This window comes from Rhincodon typus, chromosome 9, assembly GCF_021869965.1.
Source record: "Rhincodon typus isolate 14 chromosome 9, sRhiTyp1.1, whole genome shotgun sequence".
Taxonomy (NCBI): domain Eukaryota; kingdom Metazoa; phylum Chordata; class Chondrichthyes; order Orectolobiformes; family Rhincodontidae; genus Rhincodon; species Rhincodon typus.
Window position 1 is genome coordinate 29,177,358 of NC_063340.1, and position 21,689 is coordinate 29,199,046.

General features: G+C 43.0%; 1 protein-coding gene across 10 annotated transcripts in view; it reads left to right on the top strand.

Annotated features, from left to right (window-relative positions):
• Nucleotides 1–21,689, top strand: part of dop1a (DOP1 leucine zipper like protein A) — a 249,275-nt gene that overhangs the window by 49,212 nt on the left and 178,374 nt on the right. For all 10 annotated transcript variants that reach the window (XR_007262801.1, XR_007262802.1, XM_048600578.1 and 7 more), the window contains exon 10: nucleotides 15,831–16,105. Coding sequence is in view for 8 of the 10 variants with exons in the window: in XM_048600578.1 (XP_048456535.1) it covers nucleotides 15,831–16,105 (275 nt within the window). In the remaining 2 variants the exon portion in view is untranslated. The remainder of the gene's footprint in view (nucleotides 1–15,830; nucleotides 16,106–21,689) is intronic.

Here is a 21,689-nt window from a genome sequence, read left to right on the forward strand (position 1 = left end):
ATTACCCAAGATCCCTCTTATTCCTCTGTTCTTGTAAGCTACCCAGTGTCCTGCCATTCATTTAATACTCCCTCATCTTGTTTCTTCTTCCAAAGTGCATCACCTTGCACTTATACCATCTGCCACTGGTCACCCCATCTGACCGATACATCTATAACTTCCTGTAACCTACAACCATCTTCTTCACTACTATCCACCCTACCATGAATCCATTGCCGATTATTGGGAAAAATCCATCTGGTTCACTAGTGTCCTTTAGGGAAGAAAACTGTCATCCTTACTTGGTCTGGCCTCCACATGAATTCAGACCCACAGCAACGTGGTTGACTCCTACTGCCATCTGGGCAATTGGGGATGGGCAATAAATGCTGGCCTAGTCAGCAATTCCCTCATTCTGTGAATGAGTAAATTGAATTTTGATGTCATCTGCAAACTTGCTTAACATTAGCCCCACATTTTCATCTGTATCATTTATGTATATAACAAACAATATGGGTCCCAGTACTGACCCTTGTGGTATACTGCTGGACACTGGCCTCCAGTCACTCGAACAGCCTTCAGCTGCTACTCTTTGTGTCCTGTTACTAAGCCAGTTTTTGATCCATCTCGCCAAGTTACCCTCAATTCCATGTGCTTTAACCTTCTCAGTCAGTCTCCCATGTGGGATTTTTGTCAAAAGCTCTGCTAAAATCCATATGAACTACATTAACTGAACTTCCCTCATCCAAACACTTGATCATGTTTTCAAAAAAAATTCTAACAAATTTGTCAAACGTGATCTCCCTCTGATAAAGCCATGCTGACTATTCCTAATTAACCCATGCCTTTGCAAATGGATATTAATTCACCCCTTCAGAATTTTGAACAAGACTTTCCCTACCACTGACATTAGATTTGCTAGTCTGAATTTTCCTGGTTCTTCTTGAAAAGTGGAACCACATTAACCTTTGTCCAGTCCTCTGCCACTTGCCCCACAGCCAGAGAGGAATTAAAAATTTGTGTCAGAACCCCAGCAACTTCCTGCTTCAGCTCCCACAACAGACTGCAATTCATCTAGGCTAGGGGATTTGTCCATTTTTAAGACTGACAGAGCCTCCAAAGCTCCCCATTTCCCATGTCAAACTGTAACTTCCTTACAGTCCCTTTTCCTGAATTCTGTACTTACATTCTCCTTTTCCAGAGTGAAGAATGAAGAGAACTATTCATTCAACACCCTTTCAGTATCCTGCAGCTTCATGCACAGAGGCCTAATGGGCCCTACTCTTTCCCTGGTTAACCTATTTCCTTTAATGTATTAATAAAATGTCTTAGGACACCCCCTAATTCTGTTCGCAAGACCCCTTTCATGCACCCTTTTACTCTTCTAATTTCTTTCTTACGTTGCATCCTGCACTTCCGGTATTCCTGAAGGGCCGCAGCTGAATTGCTCCCTTTGGACTTGCTAAAAGCCCTATTCCTCTTCCTTATCCAGTCCTGAATTGTCCTTGACCTCCAGGTTTCTCTGAACTTATCGTCTCTACATTTCCCCGTCAAGGATATATGTTGGATCTGTACTCTCCCCAGCTCCTTTTTGAATGCCCTCCCATTGGTCTACTGTGGACTTATCACAAGGAGCTGTTCCTAATCTACTATGGCCAGATCCTGCTTCATTTTAATAAAATCTGCCTTTGCCCAATCCAAAGCCGTCTTTTGCAGGTCATCGTTTTCCTTGAACAGAACAAATTTGAAACATAACATGTTGTGGTAGCTATCGCTTAATTGTTCCCACACTGCCACAGCGAACACTTGTCCGGTTTCTTTCCCCAGAACCAGATCCAGCACTGTGCCGTCCCTTGTTGGGCGTTCTACATATTAATACAAAAAACTCTCCTGGATACATTTTAAGAAGTCCACCCCCTGTAGACTCTTAACATATAACTATCCCAATTTATGCTGGGAAAGTTGAAATCCCCTAGTATAATTATCAGATTATTACTCTTACACACCTCTGTGAACTGTCTACATATTTGGTCCTCTATTTCCCACTGATTCTGGGGACCTATCGTATACTCCCAGTAAAGTAGCTACCCCTTAACATTCCTAAGTTCTACCCACAAAGCCTTGTTTGAGGACCCTTCCAAGATATCACCTCTCCTTATTGCAGTAATTGACTCCTTAATTATTAGTGCTGCAACACCACCCTTTTTACACCCTCCCTTGTCTCGCCTAAAGATCCTATACCCCAGAATGTTGAGTTGCCAGTCCAGCCCTTCCCTCAGCTAAGTTTCTGTAATGGCAACAATATCATACTTCCATGTGTCACTCCACGCCATTAACTCATCAGTCTTACCTATTACACTCCTAGCATTAAAGGCCATTCAGCCTTGCCTTACCCTCTTGACACTCAAGATAGCTGAACTCACTGTGACTTGCTTACTTTGCTGTAGTATGATGTGACTGTTTCATTGTTAGTCTGTCAGACTAGTTTAAACTTCTCCCAGCAACACTAGCAAACCTACCTGCAATGATTTTGGTCTCAATGTGGTTAAGGTGCAGACCGTCCTGTTTGTACATGTTCACTTTCCCCAAAAAATGGTGCCAGTGATCAAGGAATCAAAACCCTCCCTTTTGCACAAACTCTTGAACCATGCATTCATCTGTCCTATTTTCCTATTTCTAAACTTGCCAGCACTTGGCACCAGGAATAATCCAGCGATTACAACCACCAAAGACCTGCTTTTTAGTCTACTGCCTAGCTCCCTTGATGCAAGACCTCATTCCTCACTTTGCCCATGTTGTTGGTACCAACATGTACCATGACTTCTAACTCATCACCCTCCCCTTTCAGGATGCCCTGCAGTCGTTCAGTGACATCCCTGACCCTGGCACCTGGGAGGCAACACACTATCCTGGAGTCACATTCTCTGCTGCGGAAACACCTGTCTGCTCCCCTGACTGAAGAATCCCCTATCGCTATTGCTTTTCCTTTCTTCTTTCTCCTGTCCCCACACCCACTACTGTACATTCAAGCCGCTTGTGGTGCCCGAAGTTTGGCTCTGACTGCATTACTTCAAGGTACCAACACCCTCATTAGCTTCCAAAATGGAATACCAATTAGTGAGTGGGACACTAGGGAACTCCTGCACTACCTGTTTGTTCTTTCTGGACTGTCTGGTGATAATCCATTCCCTTCTTTCCTCTAGTCCCTTGAACAACAGTGTGATTACCTCCCTACACATGCTATCCATGTTACTGTTAGCCTTGTGGATGTGCCACAGTGTCTCAACTGCTGCTGAAGCTTCAGACCCGGAGCTCTAGCTTCTGCAGGTGGGAGCATTTCCACAGACAGACAAACATACACAAGGGAAAGAAAAACATTTCCAGAATGAAATCTGGGAAAGCAGTTCAGTAGTCTTTGTTCACAAGATTTGTTGAGCTGGTTCTTGCTAATCAGAAGGTTTCTTCTTGGCTTTCAATACAGTGTGGAGCTGGAAGAACACAGGTCAGGCCCTTGATGAAGGGTCCTGACCTGAAACGTCGACTTTCCTGCTCCTCTGACTCTGCCTGACCTCCTGTGTTCCTCCAGCTCCGCAGTGTATCGACTCTGACTTCCAGCATCTGCAGTTCTTTCTATCTTCTTCTTGGCTTTTGTTTTTTTGCAAGAATACATTGGTTTGCAAGAAGCACAAGGGGGCTGGTTTACTTGTAAAAGACCTCTAACTTATCAAAGCTTATCGTAACTGCCGAAGGAAAGACAGACAGGTTTTCTTCAGTTTAAAGTGGCTTACTGCAGAGAACGGAGAGATACAGCACCAGAGCTGGCGGAGATCTGATTACTTATCTGTGTCTTGTTCCCAGCCCAAAATCATTCAGTTTTCTGAGAACCAGTCATATGGTTGTAAGCTAGCAAAAGACCTTTGTCATCAATAGCTGGTCACTGATCCAAAGACCAATCAATTTCTTGTTGCCAACCAAAGCCACATTTTTAAATAACCCTTTGGCTCCGGTTCGTCTACAAATGCCTCAATTACTGCTTGTTCAAGGAGCTGTTTAAATGATGCTAGCCATGAGTTCAGGTTACTGGCTTTCAAAATATGTAGCAATCCTTGCAAATTGCTGGTTTTATAAACATTGTTTTCTCATTTCAGTTCTCAATTTTATAAAGCACAAAAATGTAAAGATATTATGCTAAAATAAGCAGTATCTTCAAAGTGATTTGTGACACAAAATTCTATGTTTGAAGATGATGATAATTATCAACCAAACTGCAAGTTAACAACTGCAGTTGTCATGCAAAGAACTTGCTTCAGGTAGATGGAGTTTGTAGTCCCTATGAATTGCTCGGTGGGAAAAATTGATTCTGTGCTCTAGGAGGTACTACACTTATTCCACTTTTTCTGCTTGATTGCATGCTTTGTATGCAGAGGGAATGAATTTCATCAAGGTTGAAGTCTCAAAAAAAATTGGAGAGCTGTAAGATACTAAATAAAACCATCCAAGGCAGACAACTCAGGAGATTTGATATATTTAAAAATGGGGGTGGGAAGAAATGGAAAGATGCTTTTAGGGCTGTGATGCTAAGACAGTTGTTATCTAACATGACAATTCAAACTGTTAGTTAATTCCTCATGGTAAATTTGGATTGATTACAAAATCTCAGAAGCTGAGCGGATGATAGAATGTGATGAGGCACCTTATACCTCACATTTTCATTTATTTTGTGTGCTGAGGAACAATCTGCAATAAATTGAAGGCTGGATGGTGGTAAGGTGAGTGAACCTACTCACAGGACAAGTCTATCATATCCAAAGACCAGCTGCTTCCTGTAGAAAATCGAATGGCATAGACTAGTAAATGGAGCAATTGTGGAATGTACAGGAAAATGCACTGGTAGGTTTAAACATTCTTTGAACATTCAAAATGAAAGCCAAGAAATGAAAACTATGATTGGAAGAAGGGATAAAAGATTAAGTTAGTATTCTAATAGTGGGTCTGCAAGTGACTTTGTTGCTACTGTGCATCGGTGGTGGAGGGAGAGAATGGCACCATTCAAGTAAGCAGCTTTGTTCAGATGATATTAGGTTTCTTGAGTGTTGTTGGAGCTGCACTCATTCAGGCATGTGAGGAATATCCCATTACATTTGTGATATGTATCTTCTTGATGTTGGACAGGCTTTGGGGACTCAACTTCCTACTGGATTCATAGCCTCTACCCTGATCCTGTAGCCACAGTATTTACATGGCTAATCCAGTTCAGTTTCTGGTCAAGATAAACAACAAGATGTTGACAATTGATGATTCAGTGATGGTATTGCTATTGAGTGTAAGGGGCATTGGTTAGATTCTCTGTTGTCAGAAGTGGTCATTGCATGGCGCTTGAAGCACGAATGTTATCTGAGGAGTGAACTCTGTGCAATTGACAGCAACATCCCATTTCTGATCTTAGGATGGAGGGAAGGTTCTTGATGAAGCAGCTGAAGCTGGTTGGACCTAGGGCACTACACTGAAGAACCCTTACAGTGAAGCCCTACAGTCAAGATAACTGACTTCCAACAACAACAACCACCTTTCTTTGTGCAATATATGACCAACTAGCAGAAAGTTATTCCCTGATCTCCATTAAATTGCATTTTGCTAATGTTTCTTGATACCACACTTGAAGAAGTGCAGCCTTTGATGTCAAGGCAGTCACTTTCACCAACCCTCAAGAGTTCAGCTCTTTTGTTCATATTTTAACCCAGGCAGGAATGAGGTCAGGAGCTGCATAATCATCATGGAATCCAAATTGAGCGTCAATTTTCGGGTTTTTCCTTTGCAAATGTCACTTGATAGCACTGTTGACAATTCTTTTCATCACTTTGATAATGGAGAGTTGACTGGCATGGTAACGAGCTGGGTTAGATTTGTACAGGACATACCTGGGCAATGTTCCACGTTGTTGGGTAGATGCTGGTGTTGTAGCTATATTGGAACGGGGGTGGAGGTGCAACAAACTTTGGAGTGCAAATGTTCAATATTATTCCTGTGATGTTGTCAAGGCCTATTGCATTAGTATACAGTATGCAGTGCCTTCAGCCATTTCTTGATGATGGGTGGAGTGAATCAAGTTGACTGAAGATTGTCATCGATGATGGTGAGGATCTCTGGAGGAGGCTGAGATGGATCATCTGCTGAGCAGTTCTTCCTGAAGATTGTTACAAATTTTCAGCCTTATCTTTTGCATTGATGTGCTGGGCTGTCCCATTATTAAGGATGGAGATATTTGTAGAGACTTCTCCTCCAACAAGATGTTTTACGCTACCATTTATGACTGGATGTGGCAGGACTGCAGAGCTTATTTGCTTAGCCCTACCTATCACTTGCTGCTTCTGTTGTTTGGTGTGCAAGTAATCCTGTATTGAAGCTTCGTGAGGTTGGCACCTCGTTTTCAGGTATGCCTGCTGCTATTCCTGGCAAGCTCCTCTGGACTATTTATTGAATCAGGTTGATCCCCTGACTTGATGGTAATGATGGAGTAGGGAATATGCCGGTCCATGAGATTACTGATGATGATTGAGTACAGTTCTTCTGATGCCCCTCAGTATGTCATGGGTGCCCATGAGTTGCTACATCTGTGCAAAATCCATTTCATTTAGCAAGGCGATAGTGCCACACAGTGGAATGGAAAGTATCTTAAATGTGAAGATGGGATTTTGTCTCCACAAGGACTGTGCAGTGGTCACTCTGGCAGATATTATCATGGACAGATGCATCATTGGTGAGGCTGAGGTAAAGTTTGTTTTTCCCATTGTTGGTTCCTTCAAACTATGCCACAGACCTAGCCTAGCAGCTGTGTCCTTTTAGAGCTCGACCAACTCGGTCAATAGTGGTGTTGCTGAACTATTCTTTGTGATTGACATTGAAGTCCCCAAACCATAGTACATACTGCATCTTTACCACCCGCAGAGTGCTTGCTCTAAGCGATGTTCAACCTGGAGGAGTATTGAATCATCAGCTGAGAGAGGGGTGTAGTATGTGTTGATCAGTAGGAGATTTGCTTGTTTTATATTAGTATGGCAACTTTGACAGTGCTGAGTTTGCCAGTGTCATTTCCGGCATCTAGTTGATGCCAGGAGTTCCCCTGGTTTCACTCATTTCTGAGACTTTTAAACATTTAGAATCAATTGAGTGGCTTGATGGGCCATTTCAATGAGCAGTTATGAGTCAACTACATTGCTGTGGCTTTGGATTCACTTGTAGTCCACACTGGGTAAGGGTGGCAGATTTCATTTCCTGAAGGACGTCAGTGAACTAGAAAGCTTTTTACAACAATCAACAAATTTCATTGTCATAATTAAACTTTTAATTTCAGATTCTAAAGAATTTGTATTCCACTGTGGTCCCCTCAGCATTACCAGAGTCTCTAGATCACTAGTCAATGTCATTACACCATCACCACCCTTCAAAAGATGATCACTTTATTGCAGGACAAAACAGACTCTACAAAAAGTGAGGGGCAGACAGATTATGATGGAACTTTCTGGTTTTAAATAAATATTTGAAAGAAAGGAAATCTGCAAGATGCAATGGTTTTATGTTAGTCATCAATTACCTGATAGTTCAAGCACTTATTTTTGTGAAACAAAGAAATTGTTGAGTGCCCTGTAGGGCATCTCAATGCTTTGTATGGAATATGGAAAAATTGTTTTTAATTTATTTTTATTGTGAATTACTGAGTACACAAAGGTGGAAGATGTAGATTGAATATAAGGGGACACTTGCTGATATTGATGTGGAATAAAGTCAGGACAGATTTGTAGCATTGCACTCAATCTAAGTCTTCCAAGTAAGGACTGGCTTTGGTTTCTTCCTTCACTAACTGATTAGCACATTTGTTCTGCTTTCTGTGGTTGGGAAATACCTGAGCAATTTTTAATTGTGTTGCAGCTATACTGGGATATCTTAGCTAGTGGCTCAGCTCACTGTGGAATACAGGTTTTCAGATGCGTAGCTTTTTCTGCATATCCAGTGTGTTCAACTTTTTTAATGTCGTCTGGATTGGATTGAATTGATTTGGCAAAAGACTATGTTGGATTTCTTAGGAAGAGGTTGAGATGGATCACCCATTCGGCACTTCTGGCTGAAGGTGTTTGCATTTTACATTATATTCTGCCAGCAATGAGCCTGGCTATGTTCAGGGAACCTCCTCCTATGGCTTGTTTAATTGACCATTCGTTGTCTGTTGGCTGTGTAAGGTTTTGTGTATGCTTTTTCATACCTTGTCTCATTCTTGCAAAGCTGTGGATCATTCAGCTTCCCATCTCGGTTCTCAAACTAGCTGACTTTATAAATTGTTCCATTTGCAAATACATTATGGTTGGAATCTTATGGGAGCCTGAATGACATGGGCTATGACAGGATTTGTGGCAGAATTGCATGAGTAGTCTGGTGAACCCTATCTTGATATTAGAATCATAGAATCCCTACAGTGTGGAAACAGGCCCTTCGGCCCAACAAGTACACACCGACCATCAAAGCATTCCCCCAAGACACATACCCCTATAACCCACCTAATCTACACATCCCTGAACACTATGGGCAATTTAGCATGGCCAATCCACACAGCCTGCACATCTTTGGACTGTGGGAGGAAACCGGAGCACCCAGAGAAAACCCACACAGACACAGGGAGAATGTGCAAACTCCACACAGATAGTCGCCCGTGGGTGGAATCAAACCCGGGTTCCTAGCGCTGTAAGGCAGCAGTGCTAACCACTGAGCCACTGTGCCACCCTCAAAAAAACACAAGCAGCGTTTCACAGCAGAACTCAATGCACCCCAGACGGGACATGAACCCCCAATCCCTGCCTTAGGACGGCAGTGGCCTTATCCATTGGGACAACACAGTGTGGAGCTGGAGGAACATAGCAGGCTAGGCAGCATCAGAGGAGCAGGAAAGTTGACATTTTGGGTCAGGACCCTTCTTCAGAAAAAGATATTGGGAGCAACTTTTTTTTTGCTTCTGTTGGGCAGAGAGTCAGGTTTCTCAAAGGGATTATTGCTTGTTAAATGCTTTATTAATTACACTACATCCCATTTGTCCATCACTACTTGCACACATTCCTAGAACAACTGTAAAAAAGGAAAGTTGAAGGCGGTGCCAAGAATTGTGGTTTTTTTATGACTAAAGTTCCTTTATTGGATCAATTAGGACGTTTCATTTAGGATTTTGTTTCTAACACAGATTTCATCGAAACTTAATTTATTGTTTATATAGAGTTGCATTGTAACAGTCTGGGAAGTCCAATTTGTGCCCCTCTCCCTTTGTCTTTCTCTCTCCAAAACGGCAGGTGCTTTTCCTCATGACCTGTATGTTTTGCAAACACATTTACAGTCTACGATGTCCTAATATGACACAATCTACATCATCATAGGAAATGATTCAATCTCACATGTTCTTGCTCGGTCACATGCTTATTGCAAGATGAAGGTGCAGTATAATGTTTCTTAAATAAAGTTAATGGTTACCTTACCTCAACTGACTCTGGTCTTGTTGCACTTCGAAACAATATTTACAATCATATAAATTTAGGATCAAAGAACAAATATTCCTAAACCCACAGAAAATGAATCCAAGAATTTGGATGAACGTAATGGAGGGTAGTAATCTCCCGACTTCCTTCTAATATTTGCGCTGAACCCCAAATCAAGCTTGTGAGCATAACAGACCAAAGAACAACACAGCACAGGAACAGGTCTTTCAGCCCTCCAAGCCTGCGTTGAACACATTTTGCCCTTCCATACTAAAACTGTCTTCACTTACAGGACCTGTATCCCCCTATTCATGTATTCAACCAAGTGCTGCTTGAATGCTGCTTTTGTGTCTGCTTCCACCACCTCCTCTGGCAACATGTTCCAGGTATTCACCACCCTTTGTATGAAAAATTGCCTCAAAAATTGTCCCCTAGTAATTGACACCTCTACCCTGGGAAAAAGCCTCATACTTCTCACTCTATCTGTGCCATTCACAATCTTATAAATTTCTGTCAGGTCACCCCTCAACCTCCTGTATTCCAGTGAAAACAAACACAATCTACCCAACCTTTCTTCATGGCTAAAATCCCCCATACAAGGCAAAATCCTGGTAAACCTTTTCTGTACGCTCTCCAAAGCATCCGCATCCTTCTGGTAGTGTGGTGACCAGAACTGTATGCAACATTCCAAGTGTGGCCTAACTAAAGTTCTATGAAGCTGCAGCATTACTTGTCTATCCTTACACTCAATGCCCCTTCCATTAAAGGTGAGCATGCCATAAGCCTTTTTTACGAACTTACCTACCTGTGCTGCCACCTTTGGTGATCTGTAGACCTGCTCACCCAGATCCCTCTGCATATCAATACTCTTAAGGGTTCTGACATTCACTGTATAATTTCCACCTGTTCTTGACCCTCCAAAATGCTTCACCTCACATTTGTCCGGATTAAACGCCATCTGTCATTTTTCTGGCCATCCTCCAACTGATCCATATCCTGCTGTATTCTCTGACAATCCTCCTCACTATCCACAACTCCACCAATCTTTGTATCATCTGCAAACTTACTAATTAGACCAGCTACATTTTCCTCCAAATCATTTATGTAGACCACAAACAGCTTTGGAACACCACTAGTCACAATCCTCCATTCCGAAAAGCATTCTTCCGCTGCTACCCTCTGTTTCCTATGACTAAGCCAGCTCTGTATCCATCTTGCCAGCTCACCCCTGATAGCATGTGACTTCACCTTTTGTACAAGTCTGCCATGAGGGACTTTGTCAAAGACTTTACCGAAGTCCATGGAGACAACATCAACCGTTTTTCCCTCATCAATCATCTTCATCACCCTCCTCAAACAATTCAATCAAAAGTGAGGCACAACTTCCCTCACACAAAACCATGCGTATAGATCTTGTCCGTGAGAATCTTCTGTAATAATTTCACTGTTAGTGATGTGACACTCACAGGTCTGTAACGTCCAGGATTATCCCTGCTACCCTTCTTAAACAATGGGACAACATTGACTAATCTCCAGTCTTTTGGGACCTCACCTGTGGCAAAAGAGGAAAGAAAGATATCTGTCAGTGTCCTGATAGATGAAGCACTACAGTTGTCCACCACTGATTGAATATATACATTCCCCAATAATAACTCTCCATCAGATACTTTCTGCCTGCAAAATGGCTAGCAGTTGAACTAGCAAACAGGGTTAAAGAAAATCCCAAAGCCTTTTATTCATACATAAGGAGCAAGAGCATAACTAGAGAAAGGGTTGGCCCACTCAAGGACAAAGGAGGGAAGTTATGCGAGGAGTCAGAAAAAATGAGTGAGATTCTTAATGAGTACTTTGCGTCGGTATTCACTGAGGAGAGGGACATGACGGATGTTGAGGTTAGGGATAGATGTTTGATTACTCTAGGTCAAGTCGGCATAAGGAGGGGGGAAGTGTTGGGTATTCTAAAAGGCATTAGGGTGGACAAGCCCCCAGGTCCGAATGGGATCTATCCCAGGTTACTGAGGGAAGCAAAAGAGGAAATAGCTGGGGCCTTAACAGATCTCTTTGCAGCATCCTTGAGCACAGGTGAGGTCCCGGAGGTCTGGAGAATTGCTAATGTTGTCCCCTTGTTTAAGAAGGGTAACAAGGATAATCCAGGAAATTATAGACTGATGAGCCTGACATCAGTGGTGGGGAGGCTGCTGGAGAAGATACTGAGGGATAGGATCTATTTACATTTGGAAGAAAATGGGCTTATTAGTGATAGGCAGCATGGTTTTGTGCCGGGAAGGTCATGTCTTACCAACTTGATAGAATTCTTTGAGGAAGTGACAAAATTGATAGATGAGGGAAGGGCTGTGGATGTCATATACATGGACTTCAGTAAGGCGTTTGATAAGGTTCCCCATGGTAGGCTGATGGAGAAAGTGAAGTCGCATGGCGTCCAGAGTGTACTAGCTAGATGGATAGAGAACTGGCTAGGCAACAGGAGACAGAGAATTGTAGTGGAAGGGAGTTTCTCAAAATGGAGAACTGTAACCAGTGGTGTTCCACAGGGATCCGTGTTGGAACCACTGTTGTTTGTGATATACATAAATGATCTGGAGGAAGGTATAGATGGTCTGATTAGCAAGTTTGCAGATGACACTAAGATTGGTGGAGTAGCAGATAGTGAAAGGGACCGTCGGAGAATACAGCAGAATATAGATAGATTGGAGAGTTGGGCGGAGAAATGGCAGATGGAGTTCAATCCAGGCAAATGCGAGGTGATGCATTTTGGAAGATCCAATTCAGGAGCGAACTATGTGGTAAATGGAAAAGCCGTGGGGAAAATTGATGCACAGAGAGATCTGGGTGTTCAGGTCCATTGTACCCTGAAGGTGGCAACGCAGGTCGGTAGAGTGGTCAAGAAGGCATACGGCATGCTTTCATTCATCGGACGGGCTAATGAGTACAAGAGTTGGCAGGTCGTGTTACAGTTGTATAGAACTTTGGTTCGACCATACTTAGAATACTGCGTACAGTTCTGGTCGCCACATTACCAAAAGGATGTGGATGGTTTGGAGAGGGTAGGGAGGAGGTTCACCAGGATGTTGCCTGTTATGGAGGGCGCTAGCTATGAAGAGAGGTTGAGTAGATTGGGATTATTTACATTAGAAAGATGGAGGTTGAGGGGGGACCTGATTGAGGTCTACAAAATCATGAGAGGTATAGACAGGGTGGATAGCAAGAAGCTTTTTCCCAGAGTGGGGGACTCAATTACTAGAGGTCACGATTTCAAGGTGAGAGGGGAAACGTTTGAGGGAGATATGCGTGGAAAGTTCTTTACGCAGAGGATAGTGGGTGCCAAGAACGTGTTGCCAGTGGAGGTGGTAGAGGCAGGCACGATAGCGTCATTTAAGATGTATCTAGACAGATACATGAATGGGCAGGGAGCAGAGGGATACAGATCCTTGGAAAATAGGCGACCGGTTTAGATAGAGGATCTGGATCAGCGCAGGCTTGGAGGGCCAAAGGCCCTGTTCCTGTGCTGTAATTTTCTTTGTTCAATGATCCCCTCGAATCCCTACCCCTTTTATATCTCTCTTTCTGGGCGTCTCCAGCTATCCATTCACTTTCCTCACCCTGTCTTCAGCATAAATTGCACTTTTTCCTAGCTGCTATTAATTCTGATGAATCACTAAACTCAAAACATTCACTTTGTTTTGTCCGCAGAAATCCTGCCAAACCTGCTGAGTTTTGCCAGCAATTTCTGTCTTTGCACAACAATATGCCTCCAGGTCAGTATCTTACGTGACTTGGAGGTTTTTTTGCAGCTGGTGGTAGTGTTCCTATGTACCTCCTGCCCTTTTCCTTCTAGGTGGTAGAGAACACAGGAAGATGCTGTCAGAGGAGCCTTAGTGAGTTACTGCTGCCACTGTATGTCAGTGCTGAAGTGAATTAATATTGGAGGTGGTGGATGGGGTGCCACACAATTGGATTGTTTTATTCTGGAAAGTATCAAACTTCTTGAGTGGTGTTGGAGCCACAGTCATCCAGGCAAGTGGATCAGTGATCCATCATGCTCCTGACTTGTGCCTTTTAGATAGTGAACAGGATCAGGGGTATGGAAGGTGAGTATCTCACAAAATTCCTAGCCTCTGACTTGCTCTTGTAGGTACTGTATTTATATACCTGGACCTCTTCAGTTTCTGGTTATTGGTAAGCCTCAGGGTGTTGACAGTGGGGGATTCGATCTGGTAATATCATTCAATGTCCAAGGGTAATGGTTAGATTCTTTTGTTGGAAGTGACCATTGCCTGGCATTTGTGTGGTGTTGTAGTTACTTTCCACTTATCAACGCAAGCCTAGATGTTGTTCAGGTCTTGCTACATATTGACAGAGCTTGCTTATGCAGTTGAAGTATTGTAAATGTTGATGAACACTATTCGATCATCAGCAAACAACTCCATTTCTGAACTTATGCTGGAGGGAAGGCCATTGATGGAACAGCTGAAGATGGTTGGGGCTAGGGCATTACCCTGAGGAACTCTTTTACTAGTATCCTGGGGAAGAGATGAATGACCTCCAATAACCATTTCAATCTTCCTTTATGCTCGGTACAACTCCACCAAGCAGATGTTTTTCCTTTTAATTTCCAGTAGTTATAGCTAGGGCTCCTTGATTCCACAGTTCATCAATTTAGTCTTGATGTCAATGACAGTTACTGTCATCGTACCTCTGGAGTTCAGGTAATTTTTCCATTCTTGAACCAAGGTCATAATAAGGTCAGGAGCTTTGTGGCCTTGTAGGATCAAATTGAATGTCAGTGAACAGGTTATTCCTTTGCAGGTGCCACTTGATACCTCTGTTGTTGACCCTTTCTGTCACTTTGCTGATACAAAATGGAGTGACGGGGTGGTAATATGCCAGGTTGAATTTTTCCTGCTTGTGTACATGGCAAACCAGGGCAATTTTCCACATTATGGGCAAATCTCAGTGTTGTGGCTGTATTGGAACAGCAGTGGAGTTGCATGAGTGACTTTCAAGCACAATTCTTCAGTAAATTGCTGTAATGTTGTCAGGACCCATATCCTTTGCAGTCCCTTCTGCCATTTCTTGCTATAACATGGAGTAAATTGAGTTGGTTGAACACTGGCGTCTGGGATTCTGAGCACCTCAGGAGGAGGCCGAGATGGATCATTCACCCTGCACTTCTGGCTAAAGATGAATGCAAATATTTGAGCCTCCTCTTTTGCACTGATGTGCTGGGATAATATTTGTGGAGCCTCTGCCCCTGTTAGTTTTTTTTTATTATTATATTATTATTTTTATTGCACAACTGGCTATGGCAACACTGCTGAATTTAGATCTGACCTGATGGTTGTGGAATCTCTTAGCCATGTCCAATGCATACTGTTTGGCACACAAATGTTGTAATTTCACCATTTTTAGGTTTCTCTGGTGCTGCTACTACATTCTTTATTTAACCGGGGTTGATCTCCCACCTTGATGATAATGATAGAATGGGGATATGTCAAGCCACGAGATTATGTATTGTGGTTAATCAGAGTACTGCTGCTAATGGCCCACAGCACCTCATGGATGTCCAGTTTTGAGATATTAAATCTGAAGTTTGTCTCGTATAACATGCTGGTAGTGCCACACAAAACATCGGAGGGTATCTTCATTGTAGAGTTAAAATTCCAAGTGGCAATTGAAAACATTATGATATGATCTTAAAATTAGAACAGCTCCATTCATGGTGAAGGAAGTAGAAGCCTGGAACTTTCTTCACCATATAGCTGTGGTGGTAAGAGAAAACAGTGTTATATTATTTGTAAAGATCTAGGAACTAATTGTTACATGAATATATATTCTAGGGTACCACATTCATTGTCGCACTGCAATCATGTACTAAATAGCAATGTATTGGTCTGTCATTCTATTAGCCTCAAGTTAGAAATACACTGTTGAAGCTTCGGCATTTTGACCCTGAAGTATAATTATTTCTAACTAAGATTCTTTTATTAGACAGGTTCATCTAAGGAGATTTAATTGATTAGTGGAACAGGCTCATTGGGCTGTTCTTAAAAGTTATTTTCTGATATTGCATGCTGAACAGCAGTTTTTGTATATAAGATATATCTTATCCATTGCACACCATTTCTGTGCAGAAGGGATAGGCTTTTACTGTTACCTAGATAGTTGTAAGTGAGCAAGAATAACTTTAATTGCTTGTTATATTTTGTTTATGACTAGTTCAATATATGTGACAGTAATTTGCAGTGTTAGTTTGCAGCTTTTGGATTGTTCATTTAAGGTTTCGTTAGTAAACTTGAAGTTTCATTTTGATTTCTTCAGATTTTGATCAGGTAAAGCCCCCAGTGTGGCTCCAGACCCTCATGACTGCCTGCTGTTTTGCCAGTGATTTCAGCATTCAGAGTGTTGCCATTTCATTGGTGCTTGACTTAGTTGGTCTAACTCAGTCGGTTGCTGCTGTTAGTGGAGAAAACCTGAACAACCTTGAGTCTGCACAGCCCAGAAGTCCAAGCCAGGGAACAGTGGCCGTTGTCATCATGCCACCAGTTACACAAGGAAATCTCACCTATATCACTCAAAAAACCGAATTTTTCAAGGTGAGTACAAGGGAAGACTGGTTCTGGTGAAAGGTTACAACCTGAAACATTGACTCTGTTTCTCTTGCCAAGATTCTGTCAGAGCATCTGAGTATTTTCAGCATTTCTGTGATTACTATTTAAGTACCCTATGTACTCGTGTAAAAGCCTGAGACCAAATGTTGAGCCAAAAAGTAGGGTGTAACTTACACAAGTAGGGGGTTAAATCCATACTTTTCCATGGTTTTGCTATTTAACTTGTCATCAAATTCCAGTGGGAGACCCCATAAAATCCTGGACTTTTGTAGGAATATGAAATTGTTTTTCTCCATAAATTTAGTAATCCATCTAGGTCTGAGTTTAAAATCTACAATGCTCAATATTCCTGATTGTTTCAGGGCAAAGATTCTGATAGATCCATGAGAAGCTGAGCCTGTTTTGGCAATACTCATTGACTTCATTTTCCTGTTGTGGCCACATGCTAGGTTTGCCTCTGTTTGCATGTTTATTTTTAGGCATTTGCCTAAGCTGTTTAGAGAGCTTCTTCCATGCTCTAACATTTTCCTTCAATAACTTAAACATTCCAGCTGCTATGCAATTAGTTGTCTGCTTTGCAATCTCAACAACTTTAAGTTCCATCCGGACTGTATATTTGATGTTCCTTCTTGATTGCATGTTGTCATATTAGAATGTGGGACTGGTGACAACGTAGCACTCACAACTGAGTTGGTAACCTTGACAGCGCATGTTTACATGTGCTGACACATGGAGCTGAACAGCCATCTTCAATGGAGTTATATAGGTCTACAGCACATAAAAAGCCCCTTTAAACCATTGGGTCAAAAACAACCACCTAACCATTATAAAGCCATTTCCAGCACTTGGCCCATAGACTTGTGTGCCTGGCATTGCAACATAAATCTAAATACTTCTTAAAAGTTTTGAAGGTTTCTGCTTCTACCACCCTTAAATGTGGTGAGTTCCAAATTCCTACAACGCTGTGGGTGAAAACATTTCTTCTTGCGTCCCCTCTAAACCTTCTGTCCCTTAACTTAAATCTGTGCTCTCTGGTCATTGATCCTTCCACCAAGGGGAAAAGTTTCTTCCTGTCAACCCTATCTAGGGCCCTCATAATTTTATACATCTCAATCATGACATCTCCCCACTCTGCAAATCTCCTTTGCTCCAAGGAAAACAACCCCAGTCAATCCAATCTCTGTTCTTAGAATTAGAATTAACTTCATTGTCACGTGTACTCATTTGGGTACAGTGAAAAGTTTACAAGTCACCACTTACAGCACCATCTTAGGATCAAAGGTACTTAGGTACAGATTCTTAGGGGGAAAAGAATTAGAAAAATAAAGAAATAAAAAGTTCAGAATAACAATTCTTCCAACCCAGTCCATGCCAGCACCTAACCTGTAGTCGGCACTAGCTCTTGACTCCAGACTGCCCCGGGCTTCATCGCAAGATCGGGAAACCGCTCTAGAATCATCTTGAGGCTGGAGGTCCACGCTGAGGCCGTGTGGGGCAAAGAGACCACCACACCAGGCCACCAAGAGATTGCCGGGCCAGGCCAGGAGATTGGTACGCTAGGCTGAAAGGTGGCCACCGTGGGCCAGGAGATCACCATGCTGTGTCCCTGCCAGCACCAAGAATCCAGGTCCTTGCTGAGGCTGGGAGTTCAGGATGTCATCGAGAAGAAAGAAGGAAAAAATAAAAAGCACAAAAGAGAGAAAAAGAAAGAAAAGAAACAGACGGAGCAGACGAGCCCCGGCTGAGGAGCCCTACTCCACTGCCATTTTGGAAAAGGCCATTTTGAGATGGGAGGTGTTATCAGCAGTGCTATCAAGCAGCACCTGCTCAGCAATAACCTGCTCACTGGTGCCTGGTTTGGGTTTCACAGAATACTAACAGTGCAGAAAGAGGCTATTCAGCCCGTCGGGTCTACGCCAACCCTCTGAAGAGCCCCCAGATCCACCCTCCCATCCAATCCTTGTAACCCTGCATGTTTTCAACACAGCCAAAACACCCAACCTGCACGTCTTTGGATGGTGGAGGAATATGGACCGCCCAGAGAAAACCCTTGCAGACATGAGGAGAATGTGCAAACTCCACACAGGCATCTGCCCAAGGCTGGGAATCAAGCCTGGGTCCTTAGTGCTGTGAGGCAGCAGTGCTAACCACTGTTGCTACTATTTTGCGAGGGCTGCTCATCTCATGACCTCCTTACACCCTTTGTTCAAACATGGACAAAACAGCTGAATCCCAGCTGTGAGGTGAGAGTGACATCCCTTGACAACAAGACCACATTCAACCAAGTGTGGCATCAAGGAGCCCTAGCAAAGCAGGAATGAATTGGTACCATGGAGCAAACTCTCCACTGGTTAGAGTCATACCTGGCATGTGGGAAAATGGTTGTGATTGTTGGAGGTCAGTCATCTCAGCTGTAGGACATATCTGCAGGAGTTCCTCAGGGTAGTGTCCTGGGCCCATCCATCTTCAGCTGCTTCATCAATGCTCCATTGTAAGGTTGGCAGTGGAAATGTTTGCTAATGATTGCACAATGTTCATCACTATTTACATCTCCTCAGATACTGAAGCAGGGTGGACAATATCCAGGCTTGGGCTGACAAGTGGCAAGTAGCATTCATGCCACACAAATTCTAGGCAATAACCATCTCCAACAAGAGTCATTCTAACCACTGTCCCTTGTCATTGAATGGTGTTTCCATTACTGAATCTCTCACTGTCAACATCCTAGGGGTTACTATTGACCAGTAATTCAACTGGACTCACCACATAAACGCAGTGGCTACAAGAGCAGATTACAGGCTAGGAATACTAAGCAAGTAACTTACCTCTTAAGTCCTCAAAGCCTATTTACTGAATACTCCCCACTTGCCTGGAGGGATACAGCTCCAACAACAATCAACAATCTCGACATCATCCAGCACAAAGCAGCTGGCTTGTTGTCACCGCATCCACAAACATCCACTCCCTCCACCACCGATGCTCAATAGCAGCAGTGTATACGATCTGCAAGATGTATTGCAGAAGTTCACCAAAGATCCTTTAATATCACCTTCCAACCCGTGACCACTTTTATCTAGAAGGACAGGGGCAGCAGATACGTGGGAACACTACCTCCTGCGAGTTTCACTCCAAGCCAATAACTATCCTGACTTGGAAATATATCGCCGTTCCTTCACTGTCACTGGGTCAAAATCCTGGAATTTTCTCCCTAAGGGCATTGTAGGCCAACCTACAGACCGTGGACTACAGCAGTTCAAGAAGACAGCTCACCACCATCTTCTCAAGAGCAACTAGAGACAGACAATAAATGCTGGCCAGGGAATGATGCCCATTTCCCATGTTGCATGAATGAATTAAGAAAAAAAAACTCAAACTCTGCAGTCCAGGCAACATCCTGATAAGTCTCTTCTGCACCCTCTCCAGTCACATTACCCCAATGATGTGGATTCCAGAACTGCAGACAATATTCTAGCTGTGGCCAAACCAATTTTTTATACAATTCCAGCATAACTTCCCTGCTCCTTAAACTCTATGTCTCAGCTAATAAAGGCAAATATCCCATTAACAGCCTTCATCTTTTTATCTACCAGTCCTACAACATTAAGGCACTGGTTGACATGCACAACATGGTCCCTCTGACCCTTGGCGATCCCCAGGGTCCAACTTTTCATCATATATTCCCTTGCCTAGTTCATCTTGCCCATGTGCATCATCTGTCAGTTATCTGGATTGAATTTCATTTACCACGGATCAGCCCATCTGACCCGTCCGTCAATAACCGCCATGCCACAAACAGCAAGGGCCCCAATACTAATCCCTGTGGGACCACACTGGATACAGACTTACAGTCACAAAACTGCACTGGACCATCACTTTCTACTTTCTGCCACTCTGCCAATTCTAGATCCAAGTAGCCAAATTTAATTGGATTCTATGGGTTCTTACCTTTGCTATCAATCTCTCCTATCCAGAGCCTTGCTGAAATTGAATGCATTTCCCTCATCTACATATCTGGTTACTGCTTCAAATTGGTCAGGTGTGAAGGTTAGACCGGTTTGTAGTTTCCTCGTTTATCCTTTGCTTCCTTCATCAATAATGGTACTACATTGGCTGTCCTGAATTTCTCTACGGCCGGAGAGGAATTGAAAATTATTGTCAGTGCCTACGCTATTTCTTCCCTTGCCTCATGGAACAGCTCTGGGATACGTTTCATCCAGCCCTGGAGATTTTTCTTATTTTAAGCATGCCAGATATCCTATTCAGGGATTTGTAGATTAGGCAGCACGGTGGCTCAGTGGTTAGCACTGCTGCCTCACAGTGTCAGGGAGCTGGGTTCAATTCCAGCTTTGGGTGATTGTCTGTGTGGAAGTTGCACGTTCTCCCCATGTCTGCATGCGGTTCCTCCATGTGCTCCAGTTTCCTCCCACAGTCCAAAGATGTGCAGGGTAGGTGGATTGGCTATGCTAAATTGCCCATAGTGCCCGGGGATGTTTAGATTGGGTGGGTTAGGCATGTGAAATGCAGGGGTAGGGGAATGAGTCTGGGTGGGATGCTCTTCGGAGAGGTGGTGTGGACTTGTTGGGCTGAATGGCCTGTTTCCACACTGTAGGGATTCTATGATTTTAGGTGGTTTATAGGGGGACAGGTCTGGGTGGGATGCTTTGAGGGTCAGTGTGGACTTGTTGGGCCGAAGGGCCTGTTTCCACACTGTAAGGGTTCTATGAAAATTCTCTGAAATATTTTGCTGTCTTAATTTATTTTTAAGTTTCCCCTTGCACATTCAGTACTCCTCTAGGACTTCTGCTGTTTTGATGTCTGCCATAAACCTCCCTTTTGTTCTTTATCCAATCCAGTATATCCCTTGCTATCCAGGGATCACAGGATTTGTTGTTACCATCCTTTGTTTTTATTGGCACCTAATTCCTCCTTGAATGCATTCAACTGCTCTGACATAGTTTTAGATAAATCTATCAGCTCCTGGCCAATCCATACCTGATCTTATTAAAATCAGCCTTCCTCCAATTTAATTTCAGGCCCATCCTTGTCCTTTTCCACAACAATCTTGAATCTAATGGAGCTATGATCACTGCCTGCAAAAAGATCCCCCACTAATATTTCGACCACTTGTCTGGCTTCATTACCAAAATTTAAGTCCAGGATTACTTCCTCTCTTTTATCAACTTGTACATACTGGCTTAAAAAGCTCTCCTTGATGGATTCTAAGAATTCTGCTTTGAATTAAATGTGCATGGTATTTGGGACAAAGAAAATGAATTGATAGAATAAATAGAGGTTAATTTGTATGATCTTACAGTCATTTCAAAGACATGGTTATGATGAAATCAAAGCTGGGAGCTAAATATTCAGAGGTACAGGTAGTTCTGCTGTACGCATGTTTTGTTTACGCGAATTGGCTGTAACACGATTGATGAATAATGGAGATAGTAGGAACTGCAGATGCTGGAGAATCTGAGATAACAAGGTGTAGAGCTGGATGAACACAGCAGGCCAAGCAGCATCAGAAGAGCAGGAAGGCTGACGTTTCGGGCCTAGACCCTTCTTCAGAAAA